General features: G+C 40.1%; 3 protein-coding genes across 7 annotated transcripts in view; 1 reads left to right on the top strand and 2 right to left on the bottom strand.

Moving 5' to 3' along the window:
* akap9 (A kinase (PRKA) anchor protein 9) overlaps positions 1-10,946 on the top strand; it is a 70,636-nt gene extending 59,690 nt beyond the window's left edge. For 4 of the 5 annotated variants that reach the window (XM_044336326.1, XM_044336324.1, XM_044336327.1 and 1 more), the window contains 19 exons: positions 56-889; positions 1,370-1,427; positions 1,971-2,089; positions 2,418-2,606; positions 2,704-2,871; positions 3,415-3,520; positions 3,675-3,870; positions 4,802-4,952; positions 5,124-5,459; positions 5,827-6,129; positions 6,264-6,481; positions 7,160-7,265; positions 7,437-7,631; positions 7,910-8,113; positions 8,322-8,554; positions 8,705-8,799; positions 8,900-9,053; positions 9,498-9,628; positions 10,415-10,946. In XM_044336326.1, coding sequence (XP_044192261.1) covers positions 56-889; positions 1,370-1,427; positions 1,971-2,089; positions 2,418-2,606; positions 2,704-2,871; positions 3,415-3,520; positions 3,675-3,870; positions 4,802-4,952; positions 5,124-5,459; positions 5,827-6,129; positions 6,264-6,481; positions 7,160-7,265; positions 7,437-7,631; positions 7,910-8,113; positions 8,322-8,554; positions 8,705-8,799; positions 8,900-9,053; positions 9,498-9,628; positions 10,415-10,458 — 3,840 coding nt within the window. In that variant the 3' untranslated portion in view covers positions 10,459-10,946. The remainder of the gene's footprint in view (positions 1-55; positions 890-1,369; positions 1,428-1,970; positions 2,090-2,417; positions 2,607-2,703; positions 2,872-3,414; positions 3,521-3,674; positions 3,871-4,801; positions 4,953-5,123; positions 5,460-5,826; positions 6,130-6,263; positions 6,482-7,159; positions 7,266-7,436; positions 7,632-7,909; positions 8,114-8,321; positions 8,555-8,704; positions 8,800-8,899; positions 9,054-9,497; positions 9,629-10,414) is intronic. The other variant, XM_044336323.1, reaches the window with a different exon arrangement.
* Positions 10,947-11,082: 136 nt separating this feature from the next.
* On the bottom strand, positions 11,083-17,725 carry LOC122970233 (lanosterol 14-alpha demethylase). Its single transcript, XM_044336328.1, has 10 exons — positions 17,369-17,725; positions 17,161-17,259; positions 16,427-16,603; positions 16,122-16,248; positions 15,517-15,691; positions 14,949-15,068; positions 14,221-14,416; positions 13,703-13,798; positions 13,380-13,548; positions 11,083-12,919 (listed from the first exon to the last, which is right to left on the bottom strand). The coding sequence occupies exons 1-10, from the start codon at positions 17,528-17,530 to the stop codon at positions 12,741-12,743; spliced, it is 1,500 nt and encodes a 499-aa protein (XP_044192263.1). The 5' UTR covers positions 17,531-17,725; the 3' UTR covers positions 11,083-12,740.
* A 1,304-nt stretch (positions 17,726-19,029) lies between these two features.
* Positions 19,030-26,927, bottom strand: krit1 (KRIT1 ankyrin repeat containing). The gene is made up of 17 exons (XM_044336421.1): positions 26,710-26,927; positions 24,860-25,029; positions 24,374-24,530; positions 23,991-24,083; positions 23,787-23,916; positions 23,454-23,697; positions 22,891-23,006; positions 22,562-22,705; positions 22,283-22,439; positions 21,791-21,898; positions 21,241-21,397; positions 20,832-20,983; positions 20,553-20,719; positions 20,269-20,356; positions 19,963-20,169; positions 19,436-19,552; positions 19,030-19,219 (listed from the first exon to the last, which is right to left on the bottom strand). The coding sequence occupies exons 2-17, from the start codon at positions 24,959-24,961 to the stop codon at positions 19,130-19,132; spliced, it is 2,229 nt and encodes a 742-aa protein (XP_044192356.1). The 5' UTR covers positions 24,962-25,029; positions 26,710-26,927; the 3' UTR covers positions 19,030-19,129.
* Positions 26,928-27,189: the final 262 nt, after the last annotated feature.

Genomic DNA, 27,189 nt, shown 5'->3' with positions numbered 1-27,189 from the left:
TTCTAACATGATACCTGCCTGTATGTATTTTACCACCTGCTCAATCGTCCTTCAGGTAAAAGCTGGTGAGGACAGAGCCGACAAGACGGAGCTTCTCAAAGAGCTCCAGGAGGTCAGAAATGACGCAGATTCCACCAAAGAAGAACTCAACAGCTACAGGCAGCATAATGAGAAGCTTCAGGAGGACATCCAAGTCCGCGAAGTTTCTATTTCTAAACTCAAAGAGGAGCTCCAGGAGGTCAAGATGAATGTGGGTGCTACCAAAGAAGAACTGAACAGCTACAGGCAGCACAACGAGAAACTACAGGACGAACTCCACGTCCGTGAACTCTCCATTTCAAAGCTCAAAGAGGAGCTCCAGGAGGTACAATCAGCCCTGATGAAGACAGCAGACTCAGTTCCTCAATCTCCGTCTCCATCTCCTTCTCCTCAGCCTGTTTCCACTGCTTCTTCCACCTCCACCACCCAGCCCAAAAGGAAAGGAGGCAAACAGCCAGCTGGTAAGGGAAGCAGTGCCAAAGATAAACCAGCTCTCTCCAGGAAAAACTCTGCTACTTCCAGCCAGTCCTCCAACAAATCTCACAGCACTCGGCTAAACAGCAGCTCTGAGCAGCAACACGTTGCCGTAACGGACTCGTTCACACAGACTGAAACGCTCCAAATGTCTGACAGCAAGTCTCCTTCAGCTGCCAACAAAGAGGAGATAGAGGAGGTGATCACAGAGTTCCAGGAGAAGATTGTACAGATGCAGGAGCTCCATGCAGCAGAAATCCTGGACATGGAGGCCCGGCATATTTCAGAGAGCGACACCCTGCGCAGGGACACACAGGCTCTAGAGAACGAATGTAAAGCCCTCAAGGCCGTCATTGACAAGCTGCGCTTGACTGAGGTGAGGACTGCAAACTGTTTGTTCTGCACTATTGTAATGCAGTAATAGAAGGATGTGGAGATGTTTTATAATATGTAAGTCACGACTGTAGTTACAATATAATTATGTATGTGCTTCATACTGTAATTAGTTTTGTGTTGACATGTTTGAGAAGTTGCAGAGCATTTTGTTTTATTGACATTAGGGATTTTGTGGTAATTTTATATCAGGAACTGCTATTATCATATTGAGTCTGACAACTTCCATATTTTCACAAATGAGATATGAGGTAATATGTGCTGCGTCAACTTTTAATGAGTCTTCTTCTTCTGCTTAGTACCATACATGCTTCATTACAAGATATGAATGAATGTGTTAAAGTAGCAATTTTGGGGGGATTTTGAATATGCGAAGGATCAACATGCAAAGATTACTTGTATCATATTTATTTGTCATCCATACATTGAAAGAATGATCTTAATCATAGTTCATCCTTTCTAGACCCCTTCATCAAGACAAGACCGTCCTGCTTCACAATTCAAAGATGGCTACACCAGCGGTAAAATACAACTCATTCAACTCTATTGTTTATATTAGTGCTTCAGATGTCTCACGTCAGATTGTTCTCCTGTATTTTAATCACTAATAACTTTCATTTTCATTGTCTAACGATTAAACCTTTTCTCCCAGTATTCTTAATATATTTGGGGGTTACATATATTAATGGGGGTTTTGATTTATGTTCTACATACTAGAAATGCTTCCAATGCTTAAATCTTGTTCTTTGAATAAATTTTCCTAATCAATCATCAGTTTAAAAAAGTTTGTCATGACCCCAATTTCAATTTTACACATTTACACACATGTTGTGATGCTTCACTATTGCCATGTGAAAGCAGGGGAAACATTAACCCTTCAGTTTATTTAATTTTTACAGCAACCAAGACCTATTTCCACGTGCATGTGGACCTATTTCCACGTCATTATTGTGTTGAGACAGACTTAAAAAAAACCCCGAACCTTCCCTTTAAGCACATATGAACGCTTTTGTCATTCACCATTTTCTGTATTTTGTTATAAGACAGTTTTTGTCCACTTGCAGACAGCAGCTCAGACTACAGCCAACAGACCGGAAATGACGTCCCGAGTTTGCAGCAGGAGTTCAGGACAACTCCAGACGGCGCCAAGTGCACTGACGATCCACTACCTGATCGAATCAAGGTACAACTTGTCCTCATTAATGAATTTTTGATATTAGACTAAGTATCACCCTGGATTTGGGTTATTTTAGTGATTATTGTAGTGATGCACATAGTAATGCTGTCTTTTCCTGGTTTTAAAGGCTGGATTGAATTTAGCTTTAGAAGTTATTTGTTGTAGTGATGTGGGAGAAAATGTGTTTTCCTGTAGCTGTATTATATGCTGTGTGTAATCCGTACTGGCCTATCGAACCTAATTCTCCCAGGGAAATGTATGTTATAGGGCTGGTTTCTTTTGTTGCTTTGCCCATTTATCAGGCATTATTAACTAAAGTGTTTTTATCATTCAGAAATTGCTCCGTGAGGTGCACCAGGAGGGCATGCACGTTCTCTCTCTGTCAGAGCTTCCTCTCTCTGAAGGCGAGCCGAGCAGCCAGTTCAACGTCCAAGGCTGGGCAAAGGAAAGAGATGCCTTGCTGGCAACTGTTGAGTCTCTCAAAGACCTCATCACCCAGATGCAGACACACAGGGGAACACAGGTAGAAGAAACAAACACTGCAGAAGTTTTTTAAAAGCTCAAACAGTCACTTCAGAGCTGACAAATGGATTCCTCTTCTGTCTGTTTCTCTGCTGCAGACTTCAGGCAGCGCAGACTGGCGAGGGCAGCTCCTGGATGCAGTGCGACAGGTGTTTGTGAGGGAGCGCAGCGTGCTGAAGAACGCTGTCTACAGCCAGTTAGACCTGCTAGACACCAGTGATGCCATCATACACCTCAATCAGCTGGAACGCAGACTGGCCGAACAGGTCTGTTAAAACCTCATCTCACACTCAATTTACTCCAAATTAAGATTAGTTTGTCGTGTTCACTGTTGTTCATGCGTTTTAAATGAAGCAGGAAGGACAAGATATTTGATTATAGTGATTAATATAAGGTGCATTCTGAAAAATATGCTCTTCATGTATCCGTTATAGTTAATATTCAATGCTGGCACAAGTGCTATAGCATTCATTAGAAACTACATTCTGTCTACCAACTCAAAAATTGACCAAAAGACTTTCTTTAATAACGAACAATTGTTGAAGGCAGTGGCCCATAAAAAGTAAAAAAAAAAAAAAAAAAGTGTGTCCTATGTGAACTGTGGTATTTGATGTTGAACTGAATTATTGGCATGACATTATCTAAATGTCTGGCTTTCATGTGAGAGATAACCTAAATCTGTAAATCATTGGACAGACGTAAACAGCAGGTACTCAGATTTTCTGGTACACCTCTCCTGTCTTTCCTGTCCACTTTTCATCATTTGAGCCAGTCAGTAACCAAACATGTTGTGGTGTTTTATGATCCAGGATGCCCAGCACAGAGAGGCAATGGGTTCTCTCCACACTGCAGACAGGTCCAGTCTCATGTCTGAGATTCATCAGCTCCGCGGTCAACTGGAGCAACTTCATCAAGGTTTCAGAAATATCACACAACATGAACACGAACCCACATTTATTGCCATTTTTCAAACTTGTCTGCTGAGTAAATATGAAAAACATAATTCTATTGAGTGGGAGGACGTCCTGTGATTTTTTTTTTAATCTAATTTCTAATTGTTGTTGTTCAGGTACCCAGTCTGCCGTGTCATTGGCTGGCGAGTGTAGCGTGAAGGAGCAGAGGGAGGGAGGAGGAGCTGATAGGGCAGCAGATGCCGACAGGCTGCTGGTGGAGGAGCTGAAGGTTGAACTGTCCCAGACTAAACTGGAACTGGAGACAACACTCAAGGCTCAGCACAAACACCTCAAAGAGCTGGACACACTCAGGTTAGATATGATGTTTTTGTTCACAAATGGGAACTCAACACCTGGATACATTACAGTAACCATAAAACAGTAGAAATACTGTACTTGAAAGACATATGCAAGTATTACCATGATCAGAGATTTTTTCTGCATTATTTTTAGTACCAATAAACGGGATTGCCACAGTGTCAGAAAGTTTGATAATAATATAGTAATAATGATAATAGTAATAATAATAATAATAATAATAATAATAATAATAGTAATAAATACATTGAGTACAATGAGCTGATAAATTAAAAAACTAAAAATAATTTTTAAAAGATAATGATAAAAAAATTTAAATAACAGATATGTGGCACACCTTCCCAATCACTTCAATGAGAAAGTGTGTCCAAACTTTGACTGGTGCTGTATTTAATATAATATATATGCTTAAGTCATTTAAATAACAGTGATTTTAAGTTCTTTTGTTTTATTCCTACAGAAAGACTTTTTTTCTTTTCCTCAAGTAAGTTAACACTGATATTAATCTAGTATATCATATCTCAGACAAACTGAGAGGTGTCTAATTCATTTCAGATTAAACAAAAGTTATTTCTTATTGTTATAATAGCTTGTTAAGCTGCAATTTATATAATATTGAAAGAACTGCAAAAAGAATTTATCCACTCCCTACTGTCGCTTTTTCTTCGTAATCAACTTAAAAAATACATTACAAGATATTACATAAACAAATACCTGAAATTTGCTAATAATTTTCATCTACAGCTGTTGGGATGCAATAATGTGGTAGACCTGTGCTGCTGCTTGATGCTTTAAAGTCCAAGAGAATGACAGACAACGCTTAAACCTTGACAACAATGAAAAATAACAAGTGTTCAATTTTTCACAATCCTAAATTTAAATGTCCATTAGCTCTCACCTCAATGACATTATCTTTTGTCTACAGGGCAGAGGTATCGCAGAAGGCTGCAGAGGTAGACACACTGAATGACCAGCTGTCAGGGGAGAAAAAGAGAAGCCGAGATCTTCAGTGGGCAGTGGAGAAAGAGAAGTGTCGAACTGAAAGGAATGAGGAGAGTAAGCGAGAAGAACTGGAGGTAAGAACCTTTGCACTGGTCACTTTTGTATCTTGGAGCTTTTTAACCTGAAGTTAAAAGCCTAACCAGGTATGGGAGTGAACTTCTTTACTTCGTCTAGTTATATTTTCCTTTCTTGCATTGTATTATTCACTTTTAAAAACAAGTGGTATTTCCATTTTCCATTTCCAGGACCTGCACCTCACTCTGGAGGAACAGAAGAGAAGCGTGACCCAGCTGACCTCGGCCTTGGAGCAGGAACGCCAGGCTTCCTCTCAGCTCTCCCAGCAGGCTGAGCAGGAACGCCTGAGCCTCCACAGACACCTCCAGGAGCTCCAGGTCCAGCTGGAGACAGAGCGAGCCAAGGCCCAGGAGATGAGCACTGCCCTGGGGAGGGAGAGGGAGCTGCGGGTGGGGGTCTCAGACAGTGGTCCAGAGCAGAGGGCAGTGGAGGACTGGAGAGGGCTCGAGGAGGAAGGGAGCCTTCTGGAAAGACTTCAGAGGGAGCTGGATGACAAGCATGCACAGGTGACAACAAATAGCCACAAGATGGAGTACAAAAAATATAAATGTTTATTCACTATGACGTAACTCTGCTAGCTAACTCTGCCCTCAAAAGTTATTCGAATGAAAAAATCTAAGAAGGGACAATCACTTTTAAATTGAAGTGCTCACAAATCATTAAGAATACATTGTGAAGCACTGTGCATAAATATATTTAAACACACAAGGTCAAACACTCTTCCAGTGGTTCTTACATATCAATGAGCACTTTGAGTGTTATTGTTTTAACTTCTTACCCCTCAATGAAGCTGTGATAGTCCCGTAATAGAGCAAAAGGGCAGAAGTTTGTTGCTAACATTCTCTTTTATTTGACCTGATTGTTCTTCTCTAGGTGGTGCATCTCCTCAGTCAGGTGGAGGCCCAGAAGCTTGAGGTTGTAAGAAAAGAGGAGGAGCTGACTTTGACGGGTCAGAGGTCAAGACGAGACCAAGAGGCACTGCTGGAGGCTCGGTCCCAGCTGGAGAACCTGGAAGCACGAATGTCGGAGGCCCAGGAGCAGCTTGAGACAGAGCTGGAGAGGAGGAAGAGCCTAGAGGAGGAGAAGGAGAGACTAGAGGAGAGGTTGGTCCAACTAGGAGAGCAGAGAGAAAGAGAGAGGGAGGGGAGCGGACCTCTGCAGGCTGACGGCCGCAGTGTGAGTATCAATTACCAGTTATTAACTACTGACTTTTTAGTCATCATTTACGGTGCCTTTATTTGTCTTTTTTCCATGTATTTTGATGACACGTAAAGCAGCTAATCCATGTTGTGTTAATCTAAAAACATCAGCAGGCTGAGTGGCACAGTGAGTCCACCAACCGCACTAAAGACTGGGTGTTCCAGCAGAAGACTTCCAGCTCCAGCGTGTCCCCCCACCTGGAGGTCACTCCAATGGGTAACACCAGCGGACTGCACCACGGTCCTTGGCGCACAGTCGACAAGATCCTCGGCAAACTCCACCTCATTTCCTCGAAAATCCGCAGCATGGCCAGCAAGAATACTGGCAGGTAATTAAAGCAGCTATAATCAATATTTTTATGTTGACAACAGATAACATGACTACTACTATGTGAAAGGGGTCGCTCGTAGTGATGAGCCCACAAAGAATTATCACCTGACTCTGCATTCTAAGCGCTACTTGTTTTTTAGTGTCTTTCAGCTCATTGTTTTGATTTTGCAAACACAACTTTACTGTTTTGGTTCACTCCCACCGCTCTCATCAGCATCTCCTCCAGCAGTTTCAGTGAAAAAGCTCTAAAAATCAACTGTACGCTGCCTGCTCAGCACTAGAGACAAAGTTACCAACTAGCAGGTTGAACGTAATGAAGCATTTAACAGAAGCAGGACTAAAAGGAATTGAATATTGGACAGAAACACAACTTCAAATGAATGCTAATGTTACTCCGAATCTGTTGGATGTGTAAATAAGTTTATAATATCAACTTCAAAGGTGATAAAATGTCAGTGTTGTGTTCATAGCTTGTTTCTGCAGCCCCCAAGTGGCCTAAAGTTATTGCAGGATTAACATTATAAAACATTATAAAACATTATAAAAAAGATATTAGAATACAGAATTAACATTTCATATGTGTTTATTTACAGCAACAGAATCCATATATGTATCATATTATGTAGGACTTTTCTAAAAACTGAACTAATTATTAATCTGTTTATGTTCTGTACAGGATGACTGCAGAGGTCGACAGTGAAGAGTTATCATTGGTCCAGTCCAATGTTGATGAGGTCATCACTATGCTGCAGCAATCCCCAGGTCTACCCTCCGTCCCTGAGGTCAGAATTTTATTTATTTATTTTTTTTACAACCTTGTTTTGAATAGTATGACCTCTGGGTTGAATATTTCTGTATTTTGGTGAAATTCTCATTTCACCCACTCGTCACTTTGATGAGCCAAAATCAACTGTTCATGCTGCTTGTTGATCCTCCCGTGTCTTTTCCCACAGAGCGCGTCCCTGCTGGCAGGAGGCTCCTCCAGCTCCTCCAACTCCCTGACGGAGCGGCTGCTCAGGCAGAATGCCGAGCTGACAGGTTTTGTTAGCCGCCTGACAGAAGAGAAGAATGACCTGAGAAACCACACGCTCCGCTTGGAAGAAGAGCTCCGACGCTACCGACAGGCTGGACTGGGATCAGGCGATAGCGTGAGTGCATGACAGGAAATACTACTGATAGAGACGATTATCTCTACTGATTGTCTCTTTTAAAATTGCTTTGTCATGACATGCAAAACTAAAATTAATCTCACCATGTAGCAGGAATATTGCAGCCATAACAATAAGATATATTAGACACCAGAAACACTATTAGTTTCACATGTTGATAAGCTCAAATATAATCTTGAACTTTAAATTGTTATTATCTCCTGTCATTTCATGCAGCAGCTTCTGACTAAACTCCATTATTTCTTTTCCTCCTGCAGTCCAGCAGCAGGAGAGGAGTCTCAAAAGCGGACTCGACAGGGATGCTGCTCTCTCAGGAGCGAGAAGCTTGGACTCGAGAGAAGGTCCGCTTAGAGAAAGCCTTACATCTGGCCCAGGCCCAGGTGGCCCGACTCAGGGCAGAGATAAGGACCGACACCCTGCAAGAGATAACTGGACCTGAGGCTGACAATGCAGCACTGAAGGTCAGATAATAAGTCGCTGCAATTCAACTTGTATCAACTCATAAAACTGTTTTAAATATGGCCACTGAGAAGTAGTGAACATTAGCTAAATGCTGCAATTCATTGCTGATGAGCACATTTTAGCCACCAAAGCTAAACAGGAGAATAACTGCTGTTAACAAAAGCTCATCTTTTCACTCCTTCTCTCCTCTCTATCTGCTGCCTTCAGAGGATGTATGGGAAGTACCTGAGGTCAGAAAGTTTCCGAAAAGCACTGATCTACCAGAAGAAGTATCTGCTGTTGCTGCTGGGCGGCTTCCAGGAGTGTGAGGAAGCCACGCTGTCACTCCTCTCCAGGATGGGCAGCCGGCCATCACTCTCCAGCTTGGAGTCCCTCAGCCAGCGTCGGCGGGGGCTGATGCGCTTCCGCTCTGCCGTCCGAGTGTCTATCGCCCTCTCCAGGTAGGCAGCTGGAGCTGTTTTGATGATTTGGTTTAGCTAGTGAATTCCTATACTTCCTTTCTTCTACAAGATGGACATGCAGCCATTACAAAAGCCATTACAGCTTTTACTTTAAAACTAAAACCTACACTAAATTTTCTGTTCATGCAGGATGCGTTTCCTTGTGAAGCGTTGGCACAAGGCAACAGGGATGAGCTCCACAACCTCCTGCAGTGTCAACAAGAATGGAGCAGGACAGACAATAGGTGACCACAACGTATCATGTGTTATAGCTTCTACATGTCATTTATAACTGACACTCAGTAAAGTGTTTTGGCTTTTTTCCCCCCTTTTCATCCTCCTCAGGTACGGAGGTGAGAGACTCGCCTTATCTTCACCCAGGCAGCGTGGACATATACAGAGAACGAGGAAGTGGAGGAGGAGGAGGAGGAGTCTCCAGCGCCAGGGGGCGAAGTGGGCGTGAATCCCCAAGATCGGCCATCTCCTCCACACATCACAGGTTAAACTTACAATGATGCTGCAACTAACAATAACTGTTGTTATCAATTATATTTTTTTTCTGATTAGTCTATGTAGTTTAGTCTACTTACATTTACTTACTTTGACCAACATTAAAAAAACAAAAAGAGTATATAAGTAATAATCATTTGAACAAGATAAAAGCAGGCATATCCTCATATATGAGAACAGAATTTTTAATTGATAAATAACTTCAATGAGTAATCAGTGATCCTGTCAATAAATGAATCTGCTAGTAACTAAGCAACTAACTGACAAGTCATTTCTGCACTGATCACTACTGTACAAACAATATATGAGCAGAATGGAACAGAATAGGATAAAGCATATATTTGCAAATCAGGGCTCAACTGTGTACAATGAGTAACATATTGTGAAATCAGTACTGAAAGGGTGATAAATCTGTTGTGTCTGTGTTGTGCAGGTTTCACCTAGCAGGAGACCATGGAGCTCTCACCTGTTCCCACCTACAGAGCTACGACCCCGACCGAGCGCTCACCGACTACATCTCTAGACTGGAGGCCCTGCAGAGGAGGCTGGGGAGTGTGACATCAGGTAACACATACAAGCATTTAAATGACTAATATGTAAGATTTAGTGGCATCTAGTGGTGAGGTTGCAGATTGCAACCAACTGAATACCCCTCCCATCACCCTCCCCATCCAAGCGTGAAGGAGAACCTACTGTAGCCGTAAAACTTGGAAAAAATGCGAAAGGCCCTCTCTAGAGCCAGTAGTTGGTTTGTCTGTTCTGGGCTGCTGTAAAAACATGACGGTGCAACTCGGCGGCCTCTGTGGAAGAGGACCAGCTCCCTATGTAGATATAAAGGGCTCATTCTAAGGTAACAAAAACACAACAACTCTTATTTTCAGGTGATTCTCAGACATTTACTGTATGAAGTGTGGAAGTTGGATTTTTTTCAGAACTTTCAGAAAAGTCAGAGTTTGCACGATCGCTATAATAACGTCAAAAATAAACTTCCATATTTTCTGTTATTTTAAGAAGTTCAGAAACAGTCACAGCTGGAAAGATAGCAGCAGAGGGTTGTTTATATGGATATTCATAAGCATGATAAACACAACCACATTTTAAGGCTCCATCTCACACAGACAAACGTCCAAGAGATTCTTTGACAATGTAGAAACGTGTAAACTATGAAAGTAAATTACTTGGAGGACGGAAGTTACAGTCTTGCAATGGTTTGCATAAAAATGAAACTAAAATTGAATAATGGTTTGCCTCCTAATCAGTATTCCAGTATTTCCAGTCACACATTGTCGTTCTTTAATCTCAAAAAAGTGTTTTTCTTAATTTGCTTACCCATGTTCATTTTCTCTGCAGGTGCTTCTTCATATGCTCAATTGCACTTTGGCTTGAGAAGATAGATGCTGACAACTCACTTTGGCTTGAAGAAACTCAGTTGCCTTTTCTCGTGCTGAGCGCTCTGCTGTTTTCTATCATTCTGGTGTGGACTGTATCTTTCCATGTGGACCAAAACACATTTTTTATTAGTGTACGACATATTGTATTCAGGCTTTTTGTCGCCAGCACTTGAAAACAGCTATGTTTGTAATTTAATCTGCCTCTTTGTTGTGGATGATCTATAATCATGTATATTTGTCTAATGCTAATTTAAAACCTTGTGATTAATTTATATGTTTATGTTGTATGGGTGGAACGTTGCGTAGAGAATGTTTGGGTTTATCGTTAAGGAGGCTGCTACTGGATATTCTACACTACACTGTGTTTTGTTTAGGCCAGACAGACTACAGAGGACATTTGTAGAGAACGTATTTTTGTAAAGCGTTAGGCGCTTTGAATTTTCTGGGTATTTTGTCAAAAACTGAAATAAAGAGGACTATGATATTTGAAAGAGTTGTGTAATTCTCATTTCTTGTTTATTCATTGGCAAGAGAGTGTTTTTATTGGGTCTTATGTAAAATCATTATCATACATTTTTCTGCAAAGGAACGTTAAAATTGTGAGGACAAAACATTTTTGCGCATGGATCAAACATTATCAACACAGTTTTATTCTGGATGGAAAGAACTAAAAACAGAAAAAACACAAACAACAAAATATACCAAAATATACTATTGATATGCACCGTTTTATTTGTCATTTAAAGTTTTGCACTTTTACACTGTCAGTTTGATTCTGTACAGCTTGTGCATTGAAACTTGCTGTTCACACAAGAGGTCGTTAGTGCTCATTAACTTAACGAGGTCCAGCAGGAAAAACGCCTCATCAGGTCACCTTTAAAAGCTTCTAATTCAAAGGCACTGCACACCTATATTGTTAACCCACACAGGTGTTATCACTTATTTTGCCTAATTGCACCTCTACTGCAGGCATGTTCAGACTGTTTGACAAACCCCTCACTCTACTCTTTGCTATTTTTGCACTTTTTAGAGTGGGACAACTTACACCTTTATCATTTCAGCAGATATGATATCTCAAATGCTCAGCATAGCTTCACCAACCTTCAACTTGAGTAGATCTGAGTCTAATCAGCCAAAATAACTGAAAACACCTGTGGGAGTGGGGGAGCCTTTAAGTTACAGCAAGAAAAACAAAACTTACACAAAGCGTGGTAGTGCTGTAACTCCTTCAGACCCTTCTGTAGGATCAGTATAGTGTTCTCTAAATGGGATCAGTTCGCAGAATGGCATCCGACTGCCTCGGGGTGTGACGGGTGCTCTTTGAAACGATCCGGGATAGTGTGATAACATCTGATAATTCAGAGGCTCATTGTTTCTGTGCAGTCACAGCTAATCTGTCTTTTTCACAGCAAAAATTTTGCCTTTTCATAGTAGGAAAAAGCACAGGTGTTACTAATAACATTAACAATGGCTCTGTTCTATTATAGTGTCCCAGTGAGCCATGACAGTGAGTCAGCATGCACAGTACCAGGACCCTCAAACTGAAGCTGCTAAATGGAATTCACTTATCAATAATTTTATTATCTACACCTTTTGATTTTACTACTGTGAGATGTTGAAACGTCTATAGTGGAAAAGGCCTGTCATGGTTGTTATTGTTTTGATGTTATCTATACCGCTTCTGCATTGTTTCAATGTAATTTTAGTCGGTGATGGGTTTTTCTGACATCAGTGCAAATTCACTCTGTAGGAAAAGTCCACAGGCTTCTCTCAGGAACTAAGATGTATAAAGTTTTCTTTGTAACTATGTGGAGAAAACTCCTAAACAGTCCCTCAAAAACGGACTTAAGTAAAATTCTTCTCCCGGTTTTACTCATTGCAATTATCCACTGAGGAAAACCTGCTTTGAACGATGGATCCAGAGGCTTAATTCAGTCAACAGACATTCTTTCTCATCATCAAGGCACCCTACTAGTCAAACTGTCCATTTCTATTTTTTAAGAGTTCATTTTATGTATATGAGCCTCAGTGTTCCAAGTCAGTGTCATACAGCCAGTGTATTTATCTCTGGAAACATAAAATTCATGAATTATGTTGACATTCAGAAAAAGGACTGAACTCCAGACTGAAAAAAGGAAGCTGGAGACAAAAAGTAAAAGGTTTGACATTTAGAAACAGCAAAGTGCTTTCATCTAAATTTTCCCTAAATTCCAGTCCCACTCAGGATGTTTGTTTGTTTCCTCGTGTCTTCGCTCCTCGTCCCTCCAGTGTCCTCCGTCAGTCTCTCACTGTTTCCTCCTCTTGTATCTGATGACGGGGTTGTGAGGGGTGTGAATCATTGTGGTGTAGTTGATTGTGGGGAAATATCCATCCACCAGGTCAAAGTCGAACATGCGGAGTAAAGTGGACCAGATGGTTTTGATCTGGACGTAGGCGAAGTTCTCCCCAATGCAGCGATGACGGCCTGAAGATGGAGAGGAGGAGCAAAGCGAGAGTTTTAGTTTGGTTTAATACATAGTGAAGCATTTTGTTTCTAGTGTGCTCTGTTTTAAAGCTAGAAGGAAAACAGAAATGTCATTAAATATTGAAAAGATACTACTTTCCTATATTCCTATACACATTGCTAGTGATATATGTCAATAGTTAAACCTGGTTTATCCTATTAATTATTGAGAAATAGTTAATTAGTAATAGGTTTAATACTTATGAGAGAATGTATAATCATTAATCAACTTTTTATGTAACTGAAAGTGATTTAAATGCACAGAAAGTGACTCTGAGCCTCATAGTCATATAACAACAAAATGAATGTGGGTTGAATCATTTTCCAGTAAACTGATTATGGCTTTCAAGAGAAAGTAAAACTAACCTTTTTTTTATAAAGTAGACAGTATTTACAAAATATTCATTCAACTAATTCTCACCAGCTCCAAATGGCACATAGGCGAACTTCTCCCCTGCTGCAGGGTTGTCATTGAGATAGCGGTCAGGCCTGAACTCCATCCTCTCGTCCCAGGTGTCATGCAGACGGTGGTTAACAGTCGGGGAGACACAGACCTGGTGGCCCACAGGGATGGTGTAACCTGCTGCAGTCTGAGGAGGAAAAAGGGACAATACACACAAAATTAAAGAATTACAAAGAGCAATTTCTACAATATGCCTGGACATAATTGAGAGCTTGTGAATGGAAAAAGCGGTAAAGACAACGCAGTATGTGTAACTTTTAAACCCAGCCTGTTGGTCTTACCTGAGGAGAGCGAGCCATCCTCATCATGGTCATAATGGGTGGACGGAGCCGCAGGGTTTCCTTTAAACAGCGCTCCAACATGTTGAGATCCTTCAGCTGAGGACGACACCAGGACAATCTTAGCACTAATAAAGTAATTCATCACAGCCCAGAACTAATTCTTATTTCACACCGAGTGCAGAAAATATTTGGAGCATGTCTGTAGTCAGTTTTCATTATTTACACTCTGTATGTCTTTTATATTATGTCCAATCTCTTTTATCTTTCCATACTGGGTAAAAATCAATGATGGCGCTATAAAGTAGGCTTTCACCTTCAACCAGTAAGCCTTTTATGGAGAAGTAAATATTCTGTCAACTGTTTTTACTGTGCATTATTTTGCTGAAATATATTTATGTTTATTGAAAAACGTTTTGTGATTTCTTTTAAATCACTGATGTTAAATTTGGATCTGAAAAATGTTCATATCCAAATGTTGTTGTATATTGTGATCATTTGAATAATATGCTGTAACCTACCTGATCGAATTCAAGCGGTGGCAGGTCTTCTCCGCACACAGCCTTCTGCTCTGCGTAGCAGCGCTCCTGCAGATCTTTGTCTCTTGCCAGGAAGAAGCCCATCCAGGCGCTGGTGGTGGAGGACGTGTGCTGACCCGCCAAGAGGAGACCAATTAGCATCCCCGCTATCTCGTTATCATCCAGGGGCCGTCCGTCTCTGGAGAGGAAACAAAGTCATTTTGTGTTTCCTTTTATATGATTCAGCTGCAGTGAGACAATGTTACCCATTCAGACTTTTTGTTGATTCTCTCTTTGATAGAAATTTTAGTAACTACTGAGCCTGTACCAAACATCAACTACTGGGAAGAATGTTTTAAATAGTGGAGTGGTCCTCAGCTCAGTCGCTCCTTACTTGTAGATTAAAATGAAGTACTATTGCTGTCTTTATATGATGTATATTGACTTTTACTCTTCACTTATGAAAACCCTTTAATTAAGAAGGTTTTTATTTCCATTGAAGGTTCACAAGCTGCTTCTAAGGTTTTCTTTTATCTTAAAAAGTTTTAAGAGACATACGAATACTGAGAGAGATGTCTGGACATCTTTAATGATCCATGTGAACATTAAAGGTGAAAATGAAATGCAGCAGCATGATCCTAGACTTAAAATCATGTTATCACATTGTGGTGTTCCTGGACAATGTCCCTGAACATTTTCATGGATTTCTGGAGTCACTGAAGTTGTCTTACTTGTAAGTGGCATCAACGAGGGTCTGCAGGATGTCGTCCACTTTCTCTCCAGATCTCCTGCGCTTCTGAATCACCTTGAAGAAGATGTTCTTGATCTCCGTGTGAGCTCTGTCCCTCTTCCTAACAACAAAAAATATATGTACATATTTTCTTTTTATCCAAAGTAGAGAAGTTTGTACATTTCCATCTGGAGAAACAGTTAGATGGGAATTTGCTTGTACATCTGATATACTGACAATGAACATCTTAAAAATACTAAGTTGGTGTTGGGTCTATTTTATGTATAAATGTATTTTTCTCTTTTTAAAGGGGCTATTATGGTGAAAAAAATAATCTTTTTTCTACAAAGAAACATCAAAACATTTTTTGTTGTATAATTTTCTGAAATGTTTTGAAAATTTTAAACATTACCAACAGTTTTTTTGACATCTTTGGTATTGTAATAGTCCTAATGCTCTAGTTTCTTCTTAGGAATATCTTTCTTTCTAGTTAAATGAAATCTAGTCTCAGCTTCATCCTAGAGCAGATGTCCTATCCTGTGCTTTCTGAGCTCCTCCAGCAGTCCTACCTGAAGCTGGGCAGGGGCAGCCAGCCGGGCAGGAGCCAAGCGGCGTGACTGAATCCTCCATCCAGGTCAGCGTAGAGCTGGGCCACTCGCTCGTTCAGCATGCTGCGGATCTCCTTCCCGTGGAGGCAGCTGCTGGCTGTCAGGATGATCAGCTCAGACAGGGCCTCGAACAGGTCTGAAACAGGCAGAAGTTACTTCAGTTAGAACGAGCAACAATCCAAAGGTTTTACCATAATTACGTACATGAATACATGACATGGGATAACAGTCTTGTAACAGCAAAACTGACACTTTTAAAAACAGACAGTCATCATTTTTTAAGATAATTGCACAACAAATGAGTGATTTCTTGTTACTATTCCAAAATGTGTCTTACTGATAATACACTTTTGTAGGTAATGCAGGTTTGGATTCACTATAAGGCTGCACAACACATCGTAAAACGATCGTAAAAATCATAAAACAGCAGTCAAAAATACGACTGTAAATACTCCACAAAACTACGACAAGAACAAACTGAAAGAACTCTGATTACACATGATTTATGTAACCGGTTAATTTTCTAATATTTATGTTTTCATCAATGGATCTGTGAGGGATCTTACTTCTCTCCCCACTGTCTCCCCATCTCTGAAAATACTCTATGGTCTCATCCTCAATGATCTTGACATGTTGCTTGAAATGAGCAATGTTCAGTCCAGTCTTCAGCATCTTCTTTTGTTCCAGAAAGATCTGCAACATATTACAGAAAATGCATATTGCACCTGGTGAGCATTATCTGCAATATATAGTTGTTTGTTCTTTAGTAATCATTAACTTGGCAGGATCTTTTCCCTTCTGCTGATTTGACACCTATTATACCGCTGTGGATTTATTGATAAATGTGATTTGACATTTCTGATGGACTCACAGGGTTCGGCACATCATAAGCTACTCCTTTGCCAAACACTGGAGTGGTCAGTCTGGAGTAGACGTCCTCTGCGTTCAGGTCTTCATTCTTGCTGTTGAAGAGCAATGTGGCTGCTTCACTGCCCAGCAAGTAGGTGAAAGTTTTCCCCACCATGGTAAAACTGAACACGGGGCCGTACTGTGGAGGAAAGTAGACATACAGGGTTTTAAAACACTGGTTCCCAGCCTAAGGGTCAGGACAAGGGGTCACAAAATAAATCTAAGGGGATGCAAGACATTTACTCTTACCTATTCTTTTCCTATCTCTTCTTATTTTTTTGTTAACAACTGGATAATTGTGCCAGTTCAGGCTTTGAATAAAACAAGATGAAAAAAATACTTTTTGGCTGCCCTGTTCATATTCAATATATGTATATCTATAGCTTATGATCATGGGTCATTTTAAGGTGTCACAAGCCATAAAAGTCAGGAAACCCTTGTTTTAGAAGATCTTCAAAAAAATTAAACTGCTAAGAAGTGCGTACGTGTGTTGGACTGAGTGTGAGAAAAAACAAGAAAGTGTCCTGTGCTGTGCATGGGTGCAAACTGTAACACAGGGCTGCAACAAACAATTATTTCCATCACAGATTAATAATAATAATTTCTTAATTTAGAAATAGTTGCTGATTAGTTTTCTGCAATCAAATGATCAGTGATTCCACTAATAGTTTGAGCGGTAGCTACTGTAATACTCACTTTTTCATAAGCATTTTCAAGAAATTCAATGGGGCTTTTTCCAAATGCAATAGCATGACCCAGGAAGGGGATGCTAGAGGGTATGTAAGGTGGATGTTTCTGCAAAAAAAAAAAAAAAGAGGAAACAACAGTGAATGATGAATACAAGCTTACTAAACAGTTCAACCACAATTTTTGGCATTTAATTTTTGATCTTAAGCTAACTTACCAGATCCTTGTCAGAGGCCTGTTTGAGTAGTGTTTTAGAAATATATCCCAGGGTGAGAGTGATGACTGAAGCTGCCAGCAACACGGATGTCAGGTTGTCGTTCACTTTTCCAACAGTGTCTCCAAGCAGTTTGCTGCTCAACTGATACAAGTGCATAGACATTTTGACCCCTTCGACTGGATCTGTCCCTCAAAAAGAAACGATTCACAGACCCACCACAACCTGGAGACCGTAAAACTGAGCTCTTTCGTAGAAAAATAACCGCTCACTTCTTCGAAGTAACAACGGCTGAAAGATGTCCAGTCGGTCTGATGCTCATGTCGGGTCCGGTTTGTAATATTTCCCTAACATCTCTACCTGTCAATACTGGTCCTGCCCCCGCCTGACCAACTGAGGCTTTCTATTGGCTGTTGGCCGCGTGTCCGTCAAACAACTGCCACTCTGATTGGCTGTCGCTACCTGAACCGATGTCTTGCTATATGATGTCATTGCAGCAAGACAAAAACGGTCTGTCCCATCGATTGATGTTCTGGTAGATACACTATCAAATAATCGTTATATTTTGCCTTAAACGTGTTCCTTTTCCTTAACACACGTTACTGATCGTGATTTAATTAAAAAAAGGAGTTTAACTTATTTTCTGTGTTCCAGACAAGTAGCCGAAATACACCTGAGTACCAAGACATTGATTATTTATTAGAGAAACTTAACGTTAGCTGGCAGTTTGTAGTTTACTGTCATTGTCTTTGTGGCAACTAAATTCAGATGTGGCCGCAAGATATTCCGTAAAATTATTATTGAGATACATATTTGTAAATTTGTAAACTGGAAGAGTAAAACTATCAACCTCATCTCAACAAAGGCACATAGTTCAGTTTAAACATTTACATATATTGTAAGCATAGCAAAGAATATAAAGTTTTATAAAAAAAAAAAAATCAATGCTAACAACACTGAAAAACCATGATATATGGACTGAGTACATTTGCAAAATTTAGATAGAAGGTATTTAATAAATAACCAAACACACTGCTCTATATTATATACTTCGCGCAAAACATTTGCACAATATGTTTCATGGCATTACAAGGTCATGTACTACATGTACTGTAGTATTTCCATGTTATCTGGTTTGGTGCACAAATGTTAGCTGCTACTAAGATCATTAATTGATAAAGCACTCAGCCTATTCCTTATTTTAAGCAGTTCGTTACATGATTGCACCTTCTGTATCACCTAAAATTAATTTTCTACTATCAAGTAGTTTATCAAACTCTAGAGCTGTCTCTGACTTTAATTTCTGTGTTGCATCTAGACGGTACAAAGCAAATACTATTCCTTTGTAGAGGTTATTATTTTACTTCCCTTGGTTTAAAGTCATTTGCCTCAACAGGTCATGTTATAATTTTCCATCCTTCAGCCAAATTCTGAAAAAAAGTTTCATATTTTGTTTGTTTTTAAGATTATATAGTTTAAAAATTACCAACAAAAAGACCAATACATTCTTATTCATACATTATTCAGTTTATTAAAACAAAACATTAAATAAACATATTTACATGCAATGAAAATATAGGACTCATCAAAAACACACAAAATGTGAAGTTTTGAAATACTTCTGTAAGACTAATATACAAAATTAGGCCTTTTTGGAGAGACCAGCGGCTTTGCCCTCCGTCCAGAGTTACTGCAGTCAGATGAGAGTCAGTAAGAAGAACCTGCGCTGAGATCTTTGGCAGCTGTGTTGTCTTCATCAGTTTTTCAGCCATAGGCATATTTGTCTGATGCACCTTTATCATTTGGGGTTATCTGTCCACTCAGCTTCATTAAAAGCTTCACAATAAGGCCAGCCTGTGAATAAACAATTAACATAAGAGAGAATTTTCATACTTCAACTTGAACATATTAATTACAATACATAAACATTTCAAACTTAAATTGTCACTCCTGAGAAGATTGTCAAAATATAAACCTTTATAATTGATATAAATTATAATTCTATTTAACTACAATTCCTGTTTTTGAAAACAATGTTGAACCACTTAAATGGTCACCTTGAGCCATTACCTGTTTTGTGTGGACAATGAAGTTCATTTTGTTTTCACCACTGTGTATCTGGAAGTACTGGTCAGCGTGTCCAAGCTGCCACATGAATGTGCCGTACTCTAAACTGATGAGAAGGACCTGGGAGTGCAAAAGTTTAATTATTATACTGAACATGCTAAACATACTAAAATCAATCTTTAACTTGTTGAAATCATGAACAATAACCATTAACAGAGATATTCCAGCCCACACTACGTTTAAAGGAATAGACTATTAAATATAAGCCTGTAATGTTCATTTTCCCCCGTTTACAAATTATTAAGCACAATTACCCACTTCAACTGTCGAGCAACTTGTACGGCAAAATAGCAGGTTCGAAAAATTGCCTCATGACCCTCTACATTTTCCTCTAGTTACAAACTTTAACAATATATATTTAATATATATTTGTATAGGTTCAAATCTTTAGAAAAACTTTTCTCATGAAGCTTTACATCACGCAGATCACATAGGAAATTTGGGCGTATACTTGAAGCTTGGTGGGATACCTTTGTCTCCATATTCATGAGGTGCAGACCCTTTGTGTTGACCCCGACATAGACGCGGATGACTTTGTGGTTGCTGGCGCTGGCCTTCGTGTAGACCTGACCCGTGAAGAAGGCTGCTCCATATGTCGGGATGTCCCAGCAGTTCTGCAGGAAGAGTCGCTGCAGGTGGTGCATCTCTTTGCTCACCCCCTCACTGGTGCTCAAGGCCTGTAAGAGAGTGAGGGAGGGAAAAAAGTAACCTCAGGGGGTAGTGTGATTTGATTTAAATGGTGAAAGGAATATTTAGGATGAAAAATTCAAGCTTACTTTGTATTCGTGAAGAATCCTGTTGGTCCAGTGGTAAGCTTTGCTTTTCACCTTAGATATCGGCACAATTGACTTCAAGTTTTCCTCACTATTGGAAAAAACAGAGAAAAACACAAACTTGAACAGTATTCAAGATGGTTCTGCACTTCAAAAACACAGCATTTAACTGATAACAAGTAATAAATGCAATTTTCTGATATTGCGTAAGACAGAAAAGATATTTCACCATCAAATCTGTCCAATATGTATTTAATCAGAAATATGATTTGTAAACAGTCATTTACTTGAGGAACCCTTGCTTGTGCTTCTTGCTCTCATAGTTGCCGTAGATGATCTGCAGGAGTAGGCTGGCCAGTGTGATCAGCTTGGTGTCGGGAGCAGGAAAGAAGCCCTTCAGGAGGCAGTGACGCGCCTCATCAAACAGGATGAGGATGGCCAGCGGATCCTCCACCTGGGACAAAACAGTAAGTGGTGGAGTGAGGAATCGTTCTCAAATACTTGACATCTAAATAACATATATACGATAAATCATAAACAAATAGCTTCTTATAGATGTGAGCTACCTTTTTCTCAACATCTAGAGGCAACCGAACATCCCTGCGTAGGAAGAGCTGAGGTGTCTCCCTCTGAGGATCCAGCACCGTCAGGTCCGTCACAATCTCTGTCCAGATCCGCAGGTGCTGCAGGGGCTTATGGTACGGCTTCAGCTGCAGGTCTGTCACACGTGTACGCAAACACACATGCACGTTATCGTTACTGCAACGTAGGTTTGCCATGACAACAGAAAAGGCTACTAATTCTAATAAGATTCTCATCTTCTAATTCTAATAAGAATGTATGATGCAACAACTGATCAAACGTCTTAAGATGTAAAAAAAAGTTTGATCAAAAGCATCTCCCATAAAATTAACTAAGCAGGTTGGTCTTTTGGATACATTTGGGAGTGTTTGTTTTTTTTAATTGTGGACTTACGGAGGTTCTCGGAGCAGATCCAGATGGTAAAGTACTGCTGGGTCTCCTGAGAAAGACGCATTCCCTCCATGATCTGCTGTACTGTCGTATTGTTGCCGTGTTTCAGCTCCACAGAGCGATACGAGCCATCCATGCGGTAGATTCGCACCTTCTCATACTGTGGAACAAAAAAACATATAGACAAAACCAAGTGAAACATAGCTTAGTCCTTTGATACAAAAAGTCAGATTCTGGTGGACACCTGGGTCTATACATGAGGAAATAGCACCATCTAGTGAACAGAAGACTTAACTGCAGTGGAGTCATGTAAGAGAAACAGAATAAACGTCCTGCCCCTAAAGCACTTGCACACTCCTGCATCATGTGTGTATTCATACACATACTTTCCTTCACATAGAATTGAATATACAATATATACAATTCCTTTACATACTATACCAAATAGCCTCAAAACATTAGGACATATGTTGCTCTGTTATTGGTAGTTTGTTCCTTTCCGTCCTCCTTTTTTTGCAACATGTTTGCGATAAAAGTCTGATGTGTGACTCACAGGTTTGCTGTTGGCTTGCTGCAGAAGCTTCACCGTCTCCTCCCATTCATTCTGTTTGTTCTCCTCACACACTTGCAGAGGCGATCTCTTCTGCTGGTCCTCTATGTGCTGTTGGTGGGAAAGTCAATATCAATATTTACCGTTTTATTGTTTACAACTGTAATTACATCATGAGATTTATGATGGTCATTTTATATCAGTTACAATACAAAGCCGTTACTACATAAGTCAAATTTACATTACATTTAACTTCCCAATATCACACAGTCCAGTGTAATGAATATCAAGTAAACAATTTGACAAGTAATAAACACATTATTGATTTTATTATTCAAAAGGAAATAAATCATTCTTGATGAAAAATAGCGCATGTATAACGTACAAATAAATATTAATTCCTTGTTAATAATGATCCACAGCAACATAACTTAATCAGGAAAAGACCATAAGAAACAAGCAAAGTGTTGAGACAACAAAGATCACATTTCGTACCCGGTCAATCTCAGGATGCTGCAGCAGGAGCTGTACTATCTCTACGTGGCCTCCTCTGGCTGCAAAGTGCAGAGGGGAGCTGAGCTGGCCGTTGAGCAAGTTTGGATTACAGTTACCTTTCTCCAGCAACAGCTTGGTCGCCTCCACTTTACCGTGCCTAAAGGGAACCACACAGATGTCAAACTTAACCACGACTCATCATGAACAAGTTGAAGGAAATAAAAAAAACTTATGGATACTTCTGACTTTCTCGGGCAGTTGGATGAACGTCAGACTCACCAGCAGGCGTAGTGAATGGGAGCCCAGTGGTCGCTGTCCAGCTGCTTGACTGAGAAGCCGCTGTCCAGAAGCTTGGAGAGCAGCTCTGTGTCTCCTTCACAGGCACTGCGGTGGAGGGGGAAGTCATCCACCCACTGACGCTCCCTGTGGAGAAAGGAGTTTGTGTTGAGTGTTTATACAGTAAGACATTTATGAGGTGGAAAGGAACAGATGAAATTCACACTATCCTGCTGACTTTACAGGATGCCCCAAAAGAAGAGGAAATTAGACACACAAATAAGAAGAATATGACAATAGATGACAGTGTGATTCATGTAAGAATAACTCACTTGTCTTCTGTCACACAGTTGGGACTGTGCTGCCACTTTTCCCTCTTCGGGATCTGGATCTTGGAATAGTCCGGTGCTCCAAGCCCAAAGTATGGGTTGATGATAACTTTGTCCACCTACAAACAAAAGGCCAGACAAGCACGCAGAACAAGGAAAAAGGGGATAAGTTTATATGATAAATTAACAGCATTTTTATTCGAGACTGGAACCATGTAGGAACAGCTTGACTGGCTCTGTCCAAAGGAAACAAAACCCACTTACCAGGTCCTCTAAATAAATCCAAACAAAAATCGAGTTGGACTATTTCTTGGCCTGTTTTCACATTGTCTCATCCAACTCTCAACAAGAAAGCGAATGAGTGTTTTTCTCAAAATGTCAAATTATTCCTTCAGATTTTTCAGAAAATATTAGAACTGTCTCTTGGACTTTAGTTGAAATCTTCCAACAGTAAATTTATTCATTTTCTAGTCTTTCAAGTCTCTTCCGGTATTAAAAAAACCCACCAGAGGTCCTAATCTAGAAACATTTCCCTTTAAATAAACACCACTTTTTAAGTCTCTCACCCGGTTGGTGTACTGCAGATCAGAGCCATAGAGCGGATTAAGGATGCACATGTCCGCCTTTTCCAGGGACATCATCTTGCTCTTGATCTCCAGGGCAGTGTAGCCCATGTGCAGACCTTCATCACTCAGTTTGCCTTCGCTGCTGTAGGCCGGGTTGCTCACGTTAGTCTTCACCCGCTCCATGGGTGCTGGCCGGAACAGAGCAGGGATGGCGTGAGGCACAGTGTGCTGCTCCGCTAACCATCTATGGAGGTAAAAGAGGCAATGTTAAAGCCTTGTTTTACCTTCCAGTGCTATTTCCTGGCAAAGGGAAGACCAAATATATATCCTCACTTGTCTAAGGCCAGGAGCATCTTGGAGGTGCTGGGGCAGAAGTGGGTGCTGGTCTCACTGCACACCCGCATGATGTCTTGGAAGCAGTAGAAGCTCGGGCTCCCGGCACTATACACAGGCTTGCTGTTGTCTGTTCAGAATGACTCATTAATTTACTGCTGAGCTACGAAAACTGTGGAATCAGATTTATTGTGTTTTGCTCACCTTTAACACTGACTGGCACAACAAAAAGCGAGGCCTCTCTCCCTTCATTGTCTCCATCCAGGGGGAATTTCTTCATGTGCACCACACGTTTTCCTAAAAGACAAAATTGTGTTTAAACCAACAGTCCCCAACCTGAGCGTCAGGATAAATCTGAGGGGAACCATGACAATGAAAAGGATTTTTACTGTGAAATACTGGACAATTATAAAAAACTATTAAAATGAAACAAGCAGTCTGAGAAGCAGACTCCAGCCTTTGGTTGCACTGCCTGCATCTCATAAATATACTCAACCAGTAACAAGGTGTTGTGAGTAAACCTTTGCTTTCCCAAAAAATGGTTGCGAACCACTGGTTTTACTTAAAGTCAGCAGTCCCACACTTACCTATGAAGCCTTGGTTATTAGATATTGGTCTGATTGTTTCATCAACATAATCCAAAATGGATTTGGATTTGTCTCCTCCTGCATGGATCTTTGTCGCCAGGAGGACTTTCTTTCTTTTCTTCTCCTTCCCTTCCAAAGGCACTTCACTCAACAGGATCTTCACAGACACCAGAGGAAACATGGAAACTGACAGTGAGATATAAGAAGTCTGGACTGGTGGGTTGAACATCTGGTTAGATGTCATTGGCTGTTGCAGCTGTCCACATTTTCAATGTAAGAACATTTATTTATTGAAAATTGCATTATTAATGAGTTTAGGTTAATAACTGTCGTCAGCTGGTCAGGATTTCTGATGTTAATTTGAAAAATTCTGTTAATTGTCAGTTTTACGTTAACTTAAATTTAAATAAGACCAAACTAACAACTAAATGTTGGACTAAATGTTGAGGAGAGCATGACATCAACTGTCAGACTCGGCGCATTTACCTCATAGGCTTTGGCTCTGTACTCCTTTGAGCTCAGGCTGACTTGACTCTTTGGGCGAATGACAGCCACGAACACATCCTCAAGGCTGTCCTCGTTGCCCATTGTGCTGACTTTTCCTCACTCCCGACAAAACATCCTACACAAGGGCCAAATGCTGTGGAGAGGCATGCCTGAAACACACAATCACAGGGGAAGAAAATGTCATCAGGACTGATGAGTGGAGTAAATTCATTCCAACAACACTGACATCCAGCTTGTTTATATCCCGATTCAATATAGCTGTTCATCTCTAACTCGCTATAGTCTTTATTTGATAACAGAACCGGATTATCTGTTAATGCTTTCATACAGGTTGATCTTAATTAGAGCCCAAATGATTAGTTGAATCATAGAGAATCAACAGAAAATTAATAACCAACTATTCTGATAGTCAAATACTAATTTAAGTCATATTTCGAACGTAAACTGCTCCTGTTTCTCAGATTTGAGGATTTGCTGCTTTTCTTTGTGTTATAGTAGTAAAGTGCTATAACACTATAAGTATAGTAGTATAGTAGTAGTAGATAGTAAACTGAGTATTTTAGGGTTTAGGACTGGTCGTTGGATCAAACAAGCGATTTGAAGATGTCACCTTGGGCACTGGGAAACTGCAACAACACAGCGATTTTTCACTATTTTCAGTAGGGCTGCAACTCATGATTATTTACATTATCAATTAATCTGTCAAGTATTTTCTTGATTAACCGCTCAGTTGTTTGGTCCATAGAATGTCAGAAAATGGTGAAAAATGTCAATGGCTGCTTCCCACAGCCCAAGATGATGTCCTAAATTGTCTTCTTTTGTCCCAATCACAACCACAACCCAAAGATATTTAGTTTATTATAACAGAGGACTAAAGAAACCAGAAAAAATATTCACATCTGAGAAGCTGGAACCAGAGAATTTGGCTCACAACTTTTAATCAATTGTCAAAGTAGTTGGCAATTAATCGTTGCAGCTCTAATTTTCAGACATTTGATAGAGCAAACAACCACTCAATTAATCGAGACAACAAAAATCTGATTAATCAAAAATAACAAACAATTATTAGTTTCAGCCATAATCTCAACTAGGACTGAGTGTTCTTGATGTCTCAGAAAATATTATTTGTGTGGACACGAAAAGCTAAATAATCATCGCTCATTAACCTTGGTTAGAAAAGTCAACTAACTTGATAAATGAACTTAACAACATTTGATGTACATTATGGTTATAATTCTTTATAAATGTAATACATTATATTTATAACTTTTCACGCACAATATATAAAGCTTATACAACCTGAGACACTTGATACTGAGTGTTAAGATCGTACCTGTGATGCCTTATGGTTGCTGTTATGAGACATCAAAATACATTGAAAGCTTTGCCACTTTCATTTTGCATCATGAGTAATGTGTGTAATTAATGCATTTTGCAGGTGTCTGCAATAACAGGTTTTATCCACTCTAAGGACAAATGTTGACTGCAAGTGTTGTGTACGGCGATCGACAATGTAAAGGAGAAATGAAATAAAATAGAAGCGAATAAAACTTTCATCTGACGGCTGTGGTTAACACATTAATAAGCATCAGTTCAGAAATCAGCTTGAGTTCAGAGGAGGGTCACGCCCCGGAAACCAAACGCTATGTTGTCTTTAAACAATTATTGTATGTTATATACTGTATTTTACATTACACATTGAATTACTGGTTCTATCCACTGTTGATATATATTCTTCTTCACACCAAACAACTTTTTTTTTTAACTGAATCAACAGTTGTAGCCGGGATGCTACCGCTTTTTCCGCTAGTTGAGCCGCTGAAACTTACCGAAAGGGACGCGACGTTTTCCTCAAACAGCTTTCCACAAACTCCGTCTTTACCTCGGCCCTCACGGTGTTAAATGTGACAGTCCTCAGCCGGGACACTGATACAGTTGAACTTCCAGAGCAGATATTTGTGTTGAAGTAGTCGCAGGCCCATAATTTGGGGCTGGGCTGCAGAGACAAATAGAGGAGTCACGTTACGTTCACTTACAGCAGCTCCAGTTGGACAACAGAGGACTCTGGCGGTGCGGGGGAGTCAGTGCGGGCTGACGAAGAGAAACGTTATACATTGCAGAGTATTTTAGGATGTAATGCCTTGATGCAAGTGGTTTTTTTAGTTTGAGTACTTCTGGACCGGATGTAAAATGCATTCTAGCGGGATATTGGGCCTACGGACCTAATGATGTGGACTATACTACTAAAACAAGGGGTCATTATAATATGAATACAATAATATGATAAATATAGGAACATTACAAGGATA

The sequence above is a fragment of the Thunnus albacares genome, chromosome 19 (assembly GCF_914725855.1).
Source record: "Thunnus albacares chromosome 19, fThuAlb1.1, whole genome shotgun sequence".
Taxonomy (NCBI): Eukaryota; Metazoa; Chordata; class Actinopteri; order Scombriformes; family Scombridae; genus Thunnus; species Thunnus albacares.
The sequence above is the reverse complement of the archived record's forward strand: the minus strand, read 5'-3'. Positions and strand labels throughout refer to the sequence as shown.

Excerpts from the sequence above, each read along its gene's own strand:
- LOC122970233 (XM_044336328.1), bottom strand. The coding sequence starts at position 17,530 with ATGTCTATGCACTTGTATCAGTTGAGCAGCAAACTGCTTGGAGACACT. Across the intron at positions 17,260-17,368 it reads AGGCCTCTGACAAGGATCTG|AAACATCCACCTTACATACC; the intron begins GTAAGTTAGCTT and ends TTTTTTTTGCAG. Across the intron at positions 16,249-16,426 it reads CTTATGATGTGCCGAACCCT|ATCTTTCTGGAACAAAAGAA; the intron begins GTGAGTCCATCA and ends AATATGTTGCAG.
- krit1 (XM_044336421.1), bottom strand. The coding sequence starts at position 24,961 with ATGGGCAACGAGGACAGCCTTGAGGATGTGTTCGTGGCTGTCATTCGC. Across the intron at positions 24,084-24,373 it reads TAATAACCAAGGCTTCATAG|GAAAACGTGTGGTGCACATG; the intron begins GTAAGTGTGGGA and ends TTTGTCTTTTAG. Across the intron at positions 19,220-19,435 it reads TCATTGTCCACACAAAACAG|GCTGGCCTTATTGTGAAGCT; the intron begins GTAATGGCTCAA and ends GTTTATTCACAG.